The sequence below is a fragment of the Sorex fumeus genome, unplaced genomic scaffold (genome assembly GCF_029834395.1).
Source record: "Sorex fumeus unplaced genomic scaffold, SorFum_2.1 ptg000007l, whole genome shotgun sequence".
NCBI classification, from domain to species: Eukaryota; Metazoa; Chordata; class Mammalia; order Eulipotyphla; family Soricidae; genus Sorex; species Sorex fumeus.
The window spans coordinates 4,510,532-4,529,636 of NW_026606064.1; the positions used below are offsets into that span (position 1 = coordinate 4,510,532).

General features: G+C 35.5%; 1 protein-coding gene across 1 annotated transcript; it reads left to right on the plus strand.

The window, feature by feature from the left end:
• Positions 1-12,508: 12,508 nt before the first annotated feature.
• On the plus strand, positions 12,509-13,453 carry LOC130042097 (olfactory receptor 1052-like). The gene has a single exon (XM_056134476.1). It carries the CDS (start codon positions 12,509-12,511, stop codon positions 13,451-13,453), a length of 945 nt encoding a protein of 314 aa, XP_055990451.1.
• The last annotated feature ends 5,652 nt before the right edge of the window (positions 13,454-19,105 follow it).

Sequence of the window (19,105 nt, forward strand, 5' to 3'; positions counted from 1 at the left end):
GTTATCCGTGACGTATTCAATATGCCAAACACAGTAACACGTCTCATGGATGGAGACGTTACTGGGCCCGCTCGAGCGAATCGATGAACAATGGGAGGACCGTGACCGTGAAGAGGGTGGTGGGAGTGAGCAACTGGTCATGTACACAGGATGATCAGAACAAACATGTTTTCTATGGATAGGGTCTTCATTGCACATTTTCTAGAAACATCCTGTCCCCAGGTAACATTGAACTGTGATATGCTTTGCAACAGGTTGCACTTCAAAGCAGACCAAAGGGTGCTTCTCTCCCAACACATTGGCCTGCTGAACCCAGGCATTAGTGTTACACTTCAAAGGAGACCAAAAGGGGCTTTTCTCCCAACATTAAATGAAAAAAATCATAAAAGGTACTTTTTCCTCTTAGATAAAAGTTTCACCTTCAATTCTATTGCATTATCTCAGTCATTACAAACGATCACAATATATAATATGTCCCTTAATATTGCTTATGTTCTACATGCATCATTGACTAAGTATAAAAGATGTGATCTCGTTCAAAAATTTTTTGAAAGGAATATAAGTTTACTTTGAAGAGATAATATTTAGAAGGAAATCTGTGTTTTATTATTTCCCTTTATGAGACAAGAGAATAATACTAAAGATGAGTTTGCTTATGAATTTTTTACTTTTCACACCACCTATCAGATGCATCACATATTTAATGTGTTACATTTTCTGGCCATTTGTCTGCTTGAGAACATAGTGAAGAATCCATTGTGACATACAATTCTACTTTTTCCCCACGTTACTAAAACACCACGCTTTACAAAGTTGTGGGTGATAATTTTTTATAGGCATTCAATATTCTAAATCATTCCCACCATCACTGTCACTTTCTCTCCACTAATGTTTCATTTTCCCCAAACACCTCTCAGGCCTACCCCACTGAAAACCAACAATGATTTATTTTATAGAGCTTGTTACCACTAAATGGCAAATGGAATGATCAAAAAATATTTTAGTAAAAAAAAAAGGTGAAATTATTGTATCTCACCATGGGGGCATTGAATCCTTGTAGGAGATCTTCCTTAAGCTGTTGTTTGTTGTTGCTAGATAAGTCTTCTGTGTTAATATTTTTGTTAGTTGATATTAGTTAGCTTCTATATTATATTGTTACATTCCCATTCATTCTGGTGCACTCCAACTAGAATGTTAGTATGTAGAGTTTGGAAATGTCACTCCAGAAAATCCAGAATATTTCACTGAGCAGTCCTGCCAAAGGCTTGGAGGCAGCTATTGGGTTGTGAGTATGGCTGCAGGAACTCTAGTGGAGCAGGAAATTGACAGACCGCCCCTCCAGAGATCACACCCAGGAGGTCTCAGCTGGTACCAGATATCTGGGAAATTTTTAAGGCTAGTCAATCTCTTTCAAGATTTAATTATGAGTCTCTAGAATAGGGCAGGTAGATAAACTTACCAGATAACAGAGGTGGGGCGTTGGTGTGGTTGCCAGAGCTCTCTAAAATGGGGAGTTGGGGGGGAGGAATCTACTTTTGCCATGCTCTTTTTTCTCTAGCATTTTGGTAGTTGTGCATAAATTTCTTGAATTCCTTAAAAAAAATTCTTATTTGTTAATATAGTACGATAATGAAAAGATATATTCTTTTCAATTTTTTTTACAAATGGCTAATCTATGGAAATAAGTATACACAGAATTATATATTTATTGTATGGATGATTTTAAATAATTGGGGCCAACCAGATATTGTTCTCATTTACCTAAAAACACTATTTTATTTTGCTATGCAGAAATTTAATTTGATGTAATCTTATTGTTTACTATTTGTTTATTATTAAAAGCATTCTAAAATGTGGTGCCTTAATAAAAATTGATAAAATAAAACTCTTCTAATAAAGATAATATGCTGCTCTTCAGGCTAAACATGACTTAAAGTTATTCCTGTATGAGGTAATTTTATATATATATCACTATCATCCTGTTGTTCTTTGATTGCCTCGAGCAGGCACCAGTAACATCTCCTTCATCCTAGCCCTGAGATTTTCAAAAGTGCTATATTCAAGACTCTTTAGGATTAGGAGAATGAGACCTATCATTGTTACTGGTATTTGGCATATTGGGTATGCCACGGGGAGTTTGCCAGACTCGGCCGTGTGGGCAGGTTACATTCAGTAGCCTGCCAGGTTGTCCAAAGTAAGATCAAAATAATAAGATGTCACATGGCCGCGAATGCATCTTTTACATATATATCCACCAATTTATTGAGGGAATACTTTCCCCTTCTTTCACAAATTCTTTGAACATTTTAATATCTAAACTGACTTATATAAACCAGACTAAAAAATATTAACTTCATTTATATGAAAGTCCTTCAAAGACACATGAGACTGATTAAATGTGCCATTTGTAGTTTACATTTATTCCAGGAGACGGGTACAGAGGTCCAGAAATAGCAGAAAACAGTTATAGAATTGTTACAGGAAGAGGGAAGAACAAATGTCTGGTATATGAAGGATTGTCTCATTGCAGAGGACATCTTTCTTATCTGCAAAGTAATCTCTGTATAGGGTTTGTTTTTGTTATAGGCCCCTTTCTCAATTAATCTAGATTACTTAAGAAAAGATTAAATACACATATATATTCCTGCATCTGGTAAATGATGATTACTTTTGCCACATGACAAATGACATATTTTCAAAGTTGCAGATTCAGATCCCTTTGTCATAACTTAAATAACAAGTTGAATTGAAAGTAGGTAGTTGTGCTGACTACATATACCAATACAGATTTGTGTCCTAAAACATATTTTGCATCAATAATATTTTACTTCAAATGCTATTTTTATTGGAGCAAACCCATACCATTTTCATGTCCACATCAGAAGTAAGAAATTTTACTTGAAGTGATCAATGTCCAATTTTTTTTTAATGTGCTTTTTGTATTTTTCCTTTATATAACTAAAGTCATCCTCTATCTACACTTTATGCAACTATTCTTATGTAATGCAAAATTATTCAGAAGGGACAATACATATATTGGTCTTTGGTCTTTTTAAAAAAAATTTCCTCCTTAAAAAAAAATTTTCTTCCTTTCTATTAACCACTTGAAGAAGTCAGACTCTTCTATAATTCAGTCAATAGCCTCCATAGTTATAAATTATGGCTTACAGAATGTTATAATTTATGTAATTTTCCGCGATGTTTCTATCTGGAATATTATTATTAGACTAATAAATTTTATTTAAAATATTTGCAGTATGATGATTTAAAATAAATACTATAGTTAAGGTATGTTAAATTGATATTTGCTTAGAATTTAGATTCTTTCACTTTGTGTTCTTTTTTAGTACCTTAAAATGCCATTTATATCCAAAATATCATTTTAAACTTTTTAAATCATAATTATCAGTATAGAAATTTCAGGAAAAAATTATTAAGTGAAAATTAAATACACTGAATGAAATAAAATTAGGTTTTCAACTAGAGTCATGCTCACCTTATGCGAATACAAAAATTCAGAGGGTTATTCAGAAATAAATCATGATTAGTATCTGATCATTTGAGGAAGTGCAATAGAATGTTAGTACTTCACATGCAATATTTACCTTTCAAATCACTAGGAATCTCTTGGAAGAGAGCAATATCTCTAGAGGCCTCTGGACCCCAAAGTCACCATTCATATTTAAAAAATGAATTAAGCTCAGCTGTATCATCATATTTTAAATTCTAGAATTTCTGGAGCATACCCTACACCACTAATGTACCAAGATAATGACTGAATGGCTCAAGGGTGCAATCTTTACACACTTTCCTCAAAAAAAACTTTAGAATATTCAAAACAAGCAATACAAAATAAATTATTTAGGTCCTGCTTTTGAGATAGGCTTTGGGGGTTGGAAATATTCAAAATATGATGGTGGGACTGGTGTTGAAATTTTAAATGCAATAAATTATTATGAATTCTGTAAAAAATAAAATAAATTATTTAAAAGAAAATCACCATGGAATGGAGGATAGATGGATTAATTTCTCTAACAGATGAAGAAATGCCTAAAGTTATGAAACAAAAATTTCACAAAAGAATCAATAGATATATTGGGATCCTAACTTAAATAACTTAAAATGCATTAATACAATAAATTTCTTTAAAAAACAAAGATGATCACACTGTGTCAAAATACAGACTTAAGCATGCTTTGTAAAATTTTTAAATTTTGTTTTAAGGCCATATTTGGAGGTCTCAGAGCTTTGTACTGACTCTCTGCTTCAGGGACCATATGTGCACCAGAGATTGAATTGGGCTCAACCACATGCGAGGGAAATATCTTCTTTTCATTTCTCTGCCCAATTTTTTCAGAAGTTTTCTTAAGCATTACTTAAGAATATGAAGATAAAATAACTAATTTTAGAAAATTTGAGGGGGGGAGGGTCACACCCAGTGATTCTCAGGTGTTATTTCTGTCACTCTGGAATCAATCCTACAGGGCTTGGGGACCATATGGAATGCTAGGGATCAAACTCAGGTAGGCCATGTGCAAGACAAGCACCTTAACTGCTGATTTTTTTTTACTGTTCTATTTGCAAATGCATTTTCTTCTCCAAACTTTATTTTATTAAAGAACCGTGAGTCAAAAAATTTTTCATGGTTGGGTTTTTGGCATACAATGTTTCACTACCAATCCTGCGATCAATGTCAACTTCCCTCCAGTTCCTGACGTTCCCTCCACCAGTATTCCCAGATTACCTCTCCCACATCCTCCCCTACTTCTACTTCAGCCCTAGCTTGCCATCTTGACCCACATCTTTTAAGCTTCACTATTAAATTTTTGTTTTTATGGTTTGAGTTAGAACATTAGACAGAGCGGCATCTTGAACTCTCACTCTGTCTAACATTCATTGATTTAAAGTAGGGCTTTGATTCTGTTGAAACTGAAGCAGTCATCAAAGCCCTAGCCAAACAAGGAGTTCAAACTCAATACATCAGGATCTTCTGTGAGCTGTATTACAGATTCACCATTCTACAAGGAAGTGGTCATCGGGGTTAAGAGAGGGGTTCGGATGTTTGCCACTCAATTCCTCTTTTGCAAACCACAGCACCCAAAAGGAGAGAGAGAACAAAAGGGAATGCCCTGCCACAGAGGCAGGGTGGGATTAGGGGGAATGGGGGTGGGAGGGATACTGGGATTAGTGGTGGTGGAGAATGGGCACTGGTGAAGGGATGGGTACTCAATCATTGTATAACTGAAACCCAAGCACAAAAGTTTGTAAGTCTACAACTGTACCTCATGGTGTTTCACTAATAAAAATTTTTTAAAAAAGAGAAGGGTTCAGCAGGGCGATACCATTTCACCCAAACTATTCAGTACCACCCTCGAGAATGTCATGTGATGACTGGAATGGCAAGAAATGGGAGTGAAGATAGACGGTCGGCAACTACACCACCTCTGCTTTGCTGATGACATCGCTCTAATGACACCAAACATTAGACAAGCGGCACGAATGCTGGCCAACTTTGACTTGTGAGTGTGGAAAGGTCAGATTGCAGCTGAATTTCATGAAAACAATATTCATGAGAAATGGACAAGTTCCTGATGTTCCATTTGCTCTCAATGTAATAAACATCTCCGAATGTAGCAGTTATGTGTACCTAGGTCAAGAACTCAACATGACAAATGACATGGTGCCAGAACAGTACAGGAGGATGATAGTGGTGTGGAATGCCTTCAAGAGCATCAAAGAAGTTGTTAAGAGGAAAATAGAATCTCTGACTCCAGGCACATTTTCAACTCCACTGTTCTTCCTGCACTAACATAAGCCTCAGAGAACTGGGCCTTATGAAAACCAGATGAGAACGCTATTCGGGTATCCCAAAGAGTAATAGAAAGAGCTATGCTAGGAATATCACATTTCACTCAAGTGAGAGAAGGAATCTGGAGTTCTGACCTCTGTCGATGATTGAGAATCAGGGATGCTGTCTTGTTTGCCAAGGCGTCCAAAATCAGATGAACCAGACACATAATGCAACTTTGGAGACGACTGATGGACTAGAGCTGTTACCGACTGGATTCCATGGGATGTAAAAAGAACACCTGGCCGCCACCTATGAGATGGTCAGATCTCTTGGTTAAGACCCTGAATGAAAAATTTGAGGCTCTTTGTGTTCCTGGAGCGAGCAGATGCCATTGGGCTACACGAGCATGCAACAGGGACAAATGGAGACATTACTGGTGCCTGCTCGAGCAAATTGAAGAGTAACGGGATGACAAGTGATACAAGTGATGGTGTGCATGTTGTTAACATTGCAGTATAGATATTTAGTTCTATCGTTCTCTAATAACACCATATATCCTTAATACCCTTGATTTTTCCCTCTATTGCTCTTGTCTACCTCTTCTCCCCTTCCCTATTTACTCTATCTCTTTTTTTCTCCTCCCAATACTCAGAGGCCACAGGTGAGCTAATCATCCAGGCTTTAAACTACCATATTTCCTCAGCCAGTTACTCTAAATACCACATATCAATGATATTATCTTGCGTTTGTTCTTCTAGTTGACTTCATTTAACTGATATCTTCCAGTTCCGTCCATGTTGCAGCAAATTTCATTATTTCACTTTTCTTAGAACTGCACAGTATTCTACTGTGTATATATACTACATCTGCATGAAATTCTCACCATCATTTAGTACTAGGGGAATAAAAATCAATAAGACAATTATATGCCATCTCACACTAGTGAGAATGGCACATATAAAAAATACTGGGAACAATCTGCTTGCAGGGATACGGTAATAAAGGAACTCTAATCTACTGCTGGTGGAAATTTTGTCTGGTTAAACGCCTATGGTAAACAATAAACTTAAAATTGAGCTACTGAGTGACCCAGCAATTTCACTTTTGGGTATCTACCAGCAGGACAGTACAACAATGATTCAAAGGACATATGCACAAAATTAATTATTGTAGCACTAAATATAATAGGTTGAATTGGAATCAATCTAGATATCCAACAACAGATCAGTGGATCATGAAGATCATGCTGTTGTGATATATATGGGATGATAAGTAACTGTAAGGAATGACAAAATTATGAAATTTGCTGCAACAGGGATGGAACTGAAAAATACCATTTATCTGAAATTAGTCAGAACAAGTACAAACAGTATTATATCACATATATGTAGTGATCAACCAATTCGAGCCAAAAATAAGAAGATGAATAAAATTGTTCCCAAAGAAGCTATACAGATGACCAAAAACTATATGAAAAAAATGCTCTGCTACATTTATCATCAGGGAAAGTCAAACCAAAACTATGAGATATCAATTCATAAGAGCAAGACTGATATACATCACACTCACACACACAGATATCAAGTGTTGGTGAGTGTGTGTGTGTCCGTGTATGTGTGTGTTTCAGGGGGAGGGAAGGTACCCTCATCTACTGTTGGTGTGAATGTAGACTGCTTCAATATTTGTGAAGAACAACCTGGAGAGTCATCATAAAACTAAATATTGAAGGGCAGGAGAGATAGCCCCACTGAGAAGGATTGATAATTCTGCTAAGAGGGTGCTTATCTTGTACATGTCTGACCAGGTTATATTTCTGGGACCTAGTTTGTTCCCCTGAGTCTCACCAGGAGTGGCCTTGAGAATATTTTTTTCTTCCCCAAACCAAGTGGCATGGCAGAGGAGGATAGTGGGGTAATAGTGGCTGCATCTTGGCATGGTGATGTGGGCATGGTGAGTGAAGCTATTGTGGGAAGGTATTCAGGTATAAAAAAGCTGGAGCGATAGCACAGCGGTAGGGCATTTGCCTTGCACGCAGCCAACATGGCCGACCTGAGTTCGATTCCTCCGCCCCTCTCGGAGAGCCCGGCAAGCTACCGAGAGTATCTCGCCCACACGGCAGAGCCTGGCAAGCTTCCCGTGACGTATTCAATATGCCAAACACAGTAACAACAAAGTCTCCAATGGAGACAATACTGGGCCTGCTCGAGCAAATTGATGAACAACAGGAAGGCCAATATTATTGTAAGAATAATTTTAATTTATATACTTAATAAACTTATATAAACTAATAAACTTAATAAACTAATATTTTGTTATACCACTCCAAAGGGTTGGAGCGATAGCACATCAGTAGGGTGTTTTCCTTGGAAGTGGCCAACAAGACTGACCCGAGTTCGATTCCTCCTCCCTCTCAGAGAGCCCGGCAAGCTACTGAGAGTATCTTGCTTGAACGGCAAAGCCTGGCAAGCTACCCGTGACGTATTGGATATGCCAAACACAGTAACAATTGTCACAATGGAGACATTACTGGGCCCACTCGAGCAAATCGATGAACAACGGGAGGACAGTGACAGTGACAGTGACCACTCCAAGTGTAACTCTACTCATTATTAAAAAGCAGAATTGAGCTTTCACATGACCCAGCAATACCATTTCTGGGAATATACCCCTGGGGTACAAAGAAACACAGTGGAAATGGCATCTACACTTGTATGTTCATTGAGTCACTGTTCATAATAGCTGGAATTTGGAAACATTCCAAGGGCCCAAGAACGGATGACTGGTTAAAAAAAAAAACTATGGAAAATATACGCAATGGAATACTGTACAGCTGTTAGAAAAAAAATGAAGTCATGAAATGTGCTTATAAATGGATGGACATGGAGGGTATCATGCTGAGTGAAATAAGTCACAAAGAAAGGAACAGACATAGAATTGCTGCGCTCATTTGTGGAATTAAAAAAAAAAATATATATATATATATATATATAATATGAGACTAACTCCCAAGTACAGTAGACCAGGAAGATAGGTCCATAGTTGAAAGCCTGACTCAAGGACTGGCGAAGAGGGCAATTGGGATCGAGAAGGGACCATTATGAGAATGATGATTGGAAGAGATCACAGTGGATGGGAGATATGTGCTGAAAGTGGGTCAAGGACTAAATATGATGGCCTCTCAGTATCTGTATTGCAAACCATAATGACCATATATATGTGTATGTGTATATATGTATAAATATATATACAGAGAGAGAGAGAGGGAGAGAGAGGAGAGGGAGAGAAAGGGAGAGAGTAGAAAAGTGCCCCTCATAGAGGCAGGCCAGGAGGTGGAGGGAGAAGGCGGGCATTGATGGTGGGAAATATACACTAGTGGAGGGATGGGTGTTGAAACATTATATGACTGAAACCCACTCATGAAAGCTTAGTAACTATCTCACGATGATTCAATTTTTTTAAAAAGAAAATTTAACGCTAAATAAAAGGATCTAGGAACAAACAAAAAACACATAAAAATCCATTGCTTTTATGTGCACTCAATATAAAGATAATATTTTGAAATTAGTATTTATTTTAGTGTTTTAAATAGCTTAAACTATGAGACAATCCAGTGTCTGAGAAAATAGTTCATACACCTATATCCAGGCACATACACAAGCATACAACTGAATCTACGTAATATTGGTTTGTCTGACATTGAAGCATGCATTTTTTCCCCATGATCAACTGAATGATCAACTCATTATAGAAACAAATGAATATTAACAAATGACTTTGGGACTCTTGAATCTAAAAAATTATGTGCTACATGTGATGTAAGTGATTACATCACATATAATCACATTATATGTATGTGATTACATATAGCATAAGGCGAAACACTGGTGGAATTTCTTTTAACAGTTCAATTTTTCCTTATGTAGTTTTATGAAGGTGAGACAAGAACATGAGTAACAATTTCTCTAGAAATGAGAAAGTGCCAAATGGGCAAATTGCTCTACTTGGGGAAGGGAGTGCTGGGACCTGACTTTTCCCAGGACTCTCTTTAATGATTTCGAAGAAAATTGTATTCCGGGAATCCCTGGAGATTCCATCCTCCAAAGTACACTGAGCCAAATAAAAGCACCAGTCAGGTAACTGACAGAAAGGACCAATTCCTCTCAATTCCAGGTAAGTATCACATTTATATCTTCTAACAAAGGATTCATATTTTCTTTGACTTTAAAAAATAGCAGCTAAATACATGCTGTCAAGAAAAATAATCTCCCTCCAATAAATTTCTTTTACAGAAATACATGGCAAAGAATCAGATCCTTATCAACTTAACAGTCTCAAATTAATCAAGGGGTTAATTCTATATTCCTTCCGGCAGATGTATTTAAAGCTTCAATAACAATTTACACTGAATTATGTAAGTTACAAGAAGGAATTTAACAGTCTTTAAATTCTAAGATTAGTTTATGGTATAAAACTGTCTCTATAGCAAAATAAGGCTGTAGAAAAAATCAATAATTAAATAACTATTAAAAATAAAATTTATGCAATAAGAGTAATTCAGAATTGTCAAAGTAACAATTTGATTTGTTAATGTAGTCAATCAATTCAAAGCTAGGTAAAGTAATTAAAATTTCTGTCAAAATCAATCTCTCCATACGTAAATATTGTTTCACTTTGAATTGACAGTGAACATTAGTGAGCATCTATGGGATAACAGATGTCTTTCATTAATTTTCTTACTTGATTTAGAACTGCTGCTTGAAGACAGTTTATAAATGAAACAAATAGGAGACTAAGTTTAGAGTATCATGAGTCATGAAATCAAAGCTGAATATAGAAAAAAAAATGACTATTCGATCATTCTCTATGGTCTCATAAATTTCTCTAGAATGGACATTACTAAAGCTATCTCATAGCATGGTTTTCAGTAAGTATTTGCTTATCAAATAACTCATTTTTAATAACACTGATTAAGGGAAAATAATGTAAGCTTGTGTCTTTCTTTATTTAGTGTCAGAGAAACATAACCAAAATAGGAATCATACAACATCTCATAAAAAATTATCAGTGTTTAGATATCAGGCAATTGTGAAACACTGTCCCTATATCCTTCTTTCTTCTAGTAACTCCCAAATAGGAAAAGTATTATGTATATTCATTAGTCCTGCCATAAAGAAAGCTTTTCTTAAAACTTGTTTTCAATATTTAGCTAAGTTTTTCCAAATGTAATAATACCAGATACTTACTTTTATGTAATTTAAATTTTGTGTTATAACTTAAAACAATGAATGATATACATTTTCTTAGATTAAAAATATCAGATTTCATGTGTTTCAGTGTGTAAAAAAGCATATGTATGGGTTGTCCTTAAATAAGATTTTAGACCTTGTGACCACAAGGATTAAAGCACTAACACTTTTTCTAGTGATGTCACAGAACTACTACAGTGGAAACCGTGATTTCCTTGCAAGATGCTAACTTAAGTTTGATCCCCTGAACCATGTCTGGTCACCCAATTCTGCCAGGAGTAATTCATGAGTATAGAGCTAGAGCCAGGTAATAAAAAAATATGATGTGGACTAATCCAAGTATTAGATAATATATACAATAATAAACAAACTCATGAAAGGGGCACCAATATTTGGAAAAGCAAACAATGATTTCTTGAAAGAAACAAGCTTTAAAAATGATGCCAATAGTTCTCATTTTTTAATTTTTGGAATAATATATATCAAGCATAATTTATATATACAAATATATAAACACACTAAAATATTTTAATACATACAGTGTAGGCAAACATATCTATTTTAAGAATTAAATATATGCTATATTTAAAGGCAAATCTTTTTCTGCTCTTTTTTTCTCTTCAAAGTTTTATCATTGATTTTATGAATTTAGAATACTATTATGACTATAAACAGTTTTATAGTATTTTTAGATCTCTGAGCTTCCTGGAACTATAGTCTGGTTTCTAACATATTAATGAGTGTCTTTTATTGGAGATTATTGTTTACCTATGTGTTCTGACACTATTGGACAAACTTACAACAATATCATAAAGATTCTTTTCACAGATGCCATAAAATTTGTCTCTTAAGTATTGAAGGTTATTTTTTCGTAGGTAATATATGTCCCACTTTATTTATTTTTATTTATTTATTCATTTATTTATTTATTTACTTTAGGGGTCACACCCAGCCATGCTCAGGGGTTACTCCTGTCTCTGCATTCAGGAATTATCCAGGCAGTGCTTGGGGGACAATATGGGATGCCGGGCATGGAACCCAGGTCATGCAAAGCAAATGCTCTACCTTCTATATTATTGCTCTGGCCCTTGTTCTGCTTTAAAAGACAAAAACTCTTGCCTTGTGTTCTTGAAAGGGAGACATATCGTTAGCCACCATCAGCCTCCTGAATGCTCTTTGTTAAACAAACATTCCTAATAGGACTCTCGCAAGGGATTTTTATTTCACCAGGGATGTCTTTGTGAGATCCATGTCAGTTTGTGTTTCATTGTGAGACTTGGATAACTGAAGTTTTAGTTTACCATAATCAGGAAAACAATCTTTTATTCAAGAAGAACTTAATTTACTGTAAATTATCAGCATAGCTTATAAAAACATGCAGCCTTCTAAAGACACCAGTAAGTTCTAATACACTGACATTGCATTCTTTGGTTCTTTTCTTGTTTGTCTATTCCCTGCAGATGCTACCTAAATGGCTGACAGAAATGTCAGTGTGATAACTGAATTCATCCTCCTGGGACTGACTGATAATCCTGAACTGAATTTTGTCCTTTTTGTCGTGCTTCTCTTGATCTATCTCATTAATGTGGTGGGTAACGTGTGGATTATCACAATCATCCTGGCCAGCGTCCAGCTGCGTTCTCCCAAGTACTTTTTCCTTAGCCAGTTGGCTTTCTTGGATTTCTGTTATTCTTCAGTCTTTATTCCTAGAATGCTGGAGAGCTACCTAGCAGGACAGAGGGCCATCTCCTATGGTGGCTGCCTCATTCAGTATTCCTTTGTCAGCCTGTTTCTAACCACTGAGTGCTTCCTCCTGGCGGCCATGGCCTATGACCGCTATGTCGCTATTTGCCGTCCACTGCACTACAGAGGGGTCATGACCCCCACGTTTTGCATTCACCTAGTGACTGCCTCCTACTTAATGGGGTGTGCCAACTCAGTCACCCACCTCAGCAGCCTGCTCAGTTTGTCCTTCTGTGGGCCCAATGTCATCAATCACTATTTCTGTGATATTCCATTGCTCTTTCAGCTTTCCTGTTCCGATACCCAATACAGCAAGGCTTTGTTTCTTATTCTCTCTACTATGACCACAGGGACCACCTTTCTGATAGTGGTCAGTTCCTATCTGGGCATCCTTCGCACTGTTCTGCAGATAGACTCAACAAAGGGCAGATATAAAGCTTTCTCCACATGTGCCTCCCATCTAACAGTGGTTACTCTCTTCTATGGAACTGTGACATTTACTTACCTGGGTACCAGCTCTAGCTACCCTCAGGACAGAGCCAAAATCCTGTCTGTGTTTTATACCCTTTTTCTGCCAATGCTAAATCTTCTGATATACAGTGTGAGAAACAAAGAGGCCAAAGATGCAATGAAAAGGATTCTTATGAGAAAAATATTTGCTCAGCAATTGTGAATGTTAAGAGGTAATATTTGAAAGCTAGACAGGTACATTGCTAATCACTTACATCACTTTTTGACAAAAAGAAAGTGTTTTTCACTGATTTTTAGGTACGAATATATATTTCTTATTGGCTTCTAGAAATAAAAATACATGCATTATATTAAATATATGTGCATGTATATATCCATACATGTACATATAATAATAATGTTCCATTATGAAGAACACTTTTTTCCTGTTATTTTAGGTTTACTATCTGAGGGCACTCAGATTAAATTAACAAAAGATTTATTAACCAAAAATAAGACAAAATTTATTCATTTGTTTCTGCATTTGCAGGAAAAATTATCCATCAATAATTGGTCAATAATTGTAAATAGGGTTTATATACCAAATAAAATAAGCAAAAAGCATTAACAGTCTGGAGAGAAAAGCTTCATAGAAAGAACGAGGATATTAAACAAACAAAATGCAAATAAGAAATATTGTGAAATTATTTATTCATGAATGCACTTGCAGAATTATTTGTCTTCTTACAGTAAGCAAAAAAGAAATGATTTGTGGGTTTGTGACAGTTTCCCTTTCAGAAACTTGCAATTAGTTAAGAATAAAAGTTCTGAAAGAGACAGATTTCAAGGTCACAGAGATAGTACAGGAGTAGGGTATTTGCCTTGCATATGACATACCCTAGTTTGATTCCAGGCATCCCATATGGTCCCATAAGCATCACCATAAGTAGTTCCCGAGTGCAGATCCAGGAGTAACCCCTAAGCATCACTGAATGTAGCCCCAAATGAACAACAACAAAGTACCCAACACATTAAGCCTACTTATAATGAAAGTATGGTTCCATCCACAGCCATGCTCAAGACCACTCTCCACATGTTCCAACAAGCCTCACACATGAAGGAACTGGCCGAGGAACCCAGATGTGTGGGACCTGGGGCGTAAATCTCCAATCCTGCTCGGATTGGGAATGGGGCCTCCTCCATCCAGATCCCCCGTCTTCCAGTTGCAGTTGTTACACCCACCAACTGCCCCCTGGCGCTTGGTGTAATCCCATCAATGGCCAAGACCCAGAGACTATAAAACCCTGCTCCCGGAAGCATATCATCTGGTTCTTACTCTGGAGAAACTGGCAAAAGTATCCTGCCCACACGGCAGAGTCTGGAAAACTCCCCATGGCGTATTCATTATGCCAAAAACCAGTAACAATAATGTGTCTCATTCTCCTGACCCTCAAAGAGCCTCAAATGTGGCACTTTTTAAAATCTCAGGGCTAGGACTAAGGAGACATTACTGGGGCCTGCTCAAGGCAATCGATGAACAACAGGAAGACAGTGATACAGTGATAATCAATGTGGTCATGAGCAGAGTAAGAACAAATTTAATTGTACCCATTTATTGAATCTGTGCTGTATAGTCATCAGATTGAATTTAAATGTTCTCTCTGGGTTTGGCAGTCATATCACTTTTCTTTCTCACGAACTAGTCTCCACTGATGAGTACTGTCCAGACTGTAGTATGGATCCCTATTGAGAGTATAATCCTTATCCTGCAATATTTTTAGATGGTGGATGCTTATGATAAAATAATACTTTTTTTTGAAACATTTTAGTACTAGGTGACTTCTTCCAGGGAGTGTTTGTCACATTTTCCAATCTATAGACTTATTTTCAGTTTGCTAGGACTCCTCTTAGGTCTTAGGGGAAACAAGAAGAAATAAATTTTCTTTCCAAACAGAGCTTTTCTTGTGACACTGCCTTCCTATTAACTATAGTCAGGACACATATTTTCCCTCAAGCTCTCCTGTGCCATGCTAGAAAGCCAAGGAAACCTACACCAGATTTATCCGGTCCCATGACAGGATTTAAGAGGTATTATGGAGTAATGGCAACCTTTTTTTTTTTTTTGGCAAACAAAGCTTTTGTTAGGCTTATATAATGAGAAGCACAGGATTTCATAAGGAAAACAACTTCAAGATTCACCTGCAGAGCCTAAATACAGGGTTTAAGGTGCTTACCTTGCACTTGGCAACTCCGATTTGACCCCAGGCACCCCATATGGTCCTCAAGAACTGGTGGGAGTTATCCTTATGCGCAAAGCTCAGAGTAGACCTGAGAACTACAAGGAATGGCCCCAAAGTGACATAGCAAGTTGATCTACCAGCAGCTTTTCCATTATGGAACCTACTTGCAGTCCTTGATGTTCGAAAGTTCTGGGTTCTTGTCCATTCCAACAGACTACTTGGTTTCCTGTTAGTGCACTGGAATGCTTTAAGAAGGTATTAGCTATAGCTCTTTGGTAAGACTAAATTTAATTCTTAAATTAGTATTAGACATTCTACTTGCATACAAATTAGGCACTGAAAAATGTAACATCATTGAGTAAAGCTAGTGTTTATTTCAGAAACTATAAACAAATTTTGGACAAAATATTTTGGGGGGTGGATAAGTGACTATTAAAGAAGAGGTAAAAATATTGCTGACAATGTGTTAAGAGTTTTTGCTCTGAGGTTTAAGTGCATCAAAATTGATAGAAAAAGAAAATATGAATTATTTTGCAATATTTACTCAGTTCTAAAAATCAAGATTGTGTGGATAAACCTCTTTGCTTAATTTGAAATAAAGTTTTGGCTTTAGAGAGCATGAAATCAAGCAAACTAAATTTACATATTAAACAAACAAAACCAAGCAACGTGTAATTCAACAATCCCAAGGAACATTTTGAATGAATTTTAAAATATTTATTAAATCAAAATAATGGTTAGGAATTTGTTAATGTCAATAAAGTTATTTATTGATCTCTAATAAAATTTATTATTAATTTAAAAAAGCTAAAAAGCTCAAAGCGACAGAAGAGGATTTGATGACAACTATGACCATTACAAAAAAAATGTTTATAGGAAAAAGTATAGGGACAAGTTTTGTAAAATTCCTGTATTAAATAAAATGGATTCTAAGATTATTTTGAAAGAAGCAATCAGCAATTCTAACAGATTATTACCAGGTTAAAAGGCAGTGAATACCACAATTTAATTAGATGAAACGATTGTTATTTCTTTTTTTTTAATTTTTATTAGTGAGACATCATGAGGTACAGTTGTAGACTTACAAATTTTTGTGCTTGGGTTTCAATTATACAATGATCAAATACCCATCCCTCCACCAGTGCCCGTTTCCCACCACCATAGATCCCAGTACCCCTCCCACTCCCATCCCCCTATCCCACCCTGCCTCAATTGTTATTTCTAACATGAAGCAGCTCTTATTTCATATAAGTCATGTTCAATTTGAGGAGAAGGGATATTGAGCCATACAGTGTTGTGCTGCTCAGGGATTATTTTGACTGACCCCTGGCAGTGCTCAAAGGACCATATATATAGTGTAGAGGATTTTAATCAGTCAAGACTGTCAGAAATACTTTAACTTTCTGTGCTATCTCCCTCATCTTAAAATATGTTTAGGAGATATATCATCAGGGATTGTGGTTTTTAACCATTGTAAGGGCACATGAAGGAAAGACATAAAATCTGAAAAATTAAAGAAATTTTTACAAATAATTTTACAGTGGAAGAACTGTATTGGAGTCTGAACAAATAGTGCTAGAAAAATGTTAGGTGAGGGTACTGGATTTGTAGAAAAAGTTAAATATGCTGGCAATTAGTATATCGCTTTTTCTTGCTGTGTGATTAAATCATCAAGGTTTACTGATAAGCAAAGAAAAAAAAGATGTGTTTTGCAACAAAAAATAATTTAATTAATAGGTGTGCTCTTAGCTATTTGTTTACATACTTTTTCAAAATTGTAAACACTAATGACAAAAGGCTATAGCTACTTATAGAAGCAAAATAGTTTAGAACAGCAGATAGGAATATTGCCTTATATTCATCTGATCAGATTTAACCCAGGGCACCTCAGAAGTTCCTCTGAGCAGTGCCAAGAGATACCACTGACTGAGCACAGAGCTAGCTGTAAGTCCGGAGCACACCAGAGTGTGATTCTTAGCAAAATATATATCTAAAAACAAAGTTTTCATGGTTAATAGCTTTTGAAGCTTATCTTTATCACACTACAAATTCAATAATTGAATAATGTGAAATCTAGAAAAAGTAAAACATACTTAAGTTTAAAAATAAAATGAAAATGCTTCTACTAAATCTGTTAACTTTACAAAATACGGTGGTAAATAGTTCTTTTTAAAATGTTTACAGTTAGAAGTGATCTTAAGATGGAAAATAACATTCCCTAAGAGCTCATTGTAAGAGTTGTGATTGATCTGAAGTTCCTGTAGGTATAGTATCAAAAAGGTTTCTCCTCAAATTTTGATTCTAAAAAATTAAGTTTGGTTAATAATCTGTTCTAAGTTGAGAATAAAAAAAAAGTCAGTCACCTACCATTAAAAGAATTTGCTGAGTCATCAAGTGATAAAGATTTGAAACTTGAGTGTCCTGAAAAATCATTAAGTGATTTTGGACTTTGAATCAGGAATTTCCACAATTTCTGAAATAGACTTAAAGATATTTCTGCATGCATAATATAAATCTATGCCATGCGGCATTCTTAGAATTGACTCTTATAAATGTACTGATCAACTAAATAAAGCATTGAAAATACTCTACATCATGTAGCATAATTTACTCTTTATGTAAAAATAAGCACATTCATCTTGATTGTATGTACTTTCACCTTTAATAAATAAAATAGTGAATTAATATGTACACTAAAGTACGGGCTCAGAACAAATTTACTTATGGTTATTACCAGGACACATTTAACATGTTCAATTATATACCTATTCCTCAGAGGTTGCATAAAAGGTTATCAGATAAAAAATTTTACAAATGGAAAAGGTTTGAGTTCTGAATTACTCTATGAATACCAAGTAGCAAAGCGGTTTTATTTTCATGCCATTTTTAATCAAGTGGGGTTTCTTTTCTGCTCTTAAATGAGAAAATCAAGGCCTGAAAGATTGTGTATCAGTGCTTGTTTAAATATATTTAGGTCTCATTACCCATATCAGTGTCATCACTGTGAAAGCCAAGATGGTTCTCCTTTCACTACACAGAAAAAATATTATTTTATAAGATAAAATAACGAATATAGTATGAATGAAAGATATACTTTTATTAGGCACTTGTACATTTTACATACCATTGCCCCTAAAATTGCATTTTTACTGAGTGTTATTCAAGTGTCTCAAACATGACATTTAAAATTAAGTTCACTTCTGTTTTTGTGCCAGAACATAGTTCTTCTCTTTATGATGCTTCTTCATAATAAAATAAAATTTCAATGTATATTCTGACTCAAATTCAATATTTTTCACTATTCAATCTTTTGTTCTTTTAACAATTTTTAGTGATAAAAATGATAGGATATAGTTCCATAGCAAACTTCGAACAAGCTGAGGAATGAAATAAATAGTCCTGCAATTAAAAATAGCCTATAGAACAGAATAGTTATCAATAAACATATTAGGATAACTGAATATAAATATTTAAATAAAAGTAAATTGGATTAAATTATGCTGGAAACAAGGAAATACAATTTTCTTGTATAAAACAAGCAAATACATTGATTGATAAAGGCGATAGTGACAAATGACAAAAAGTATAAATTACCGTCACAATGGAGACGTTACTAGGCCCACTCGAGCAAATTG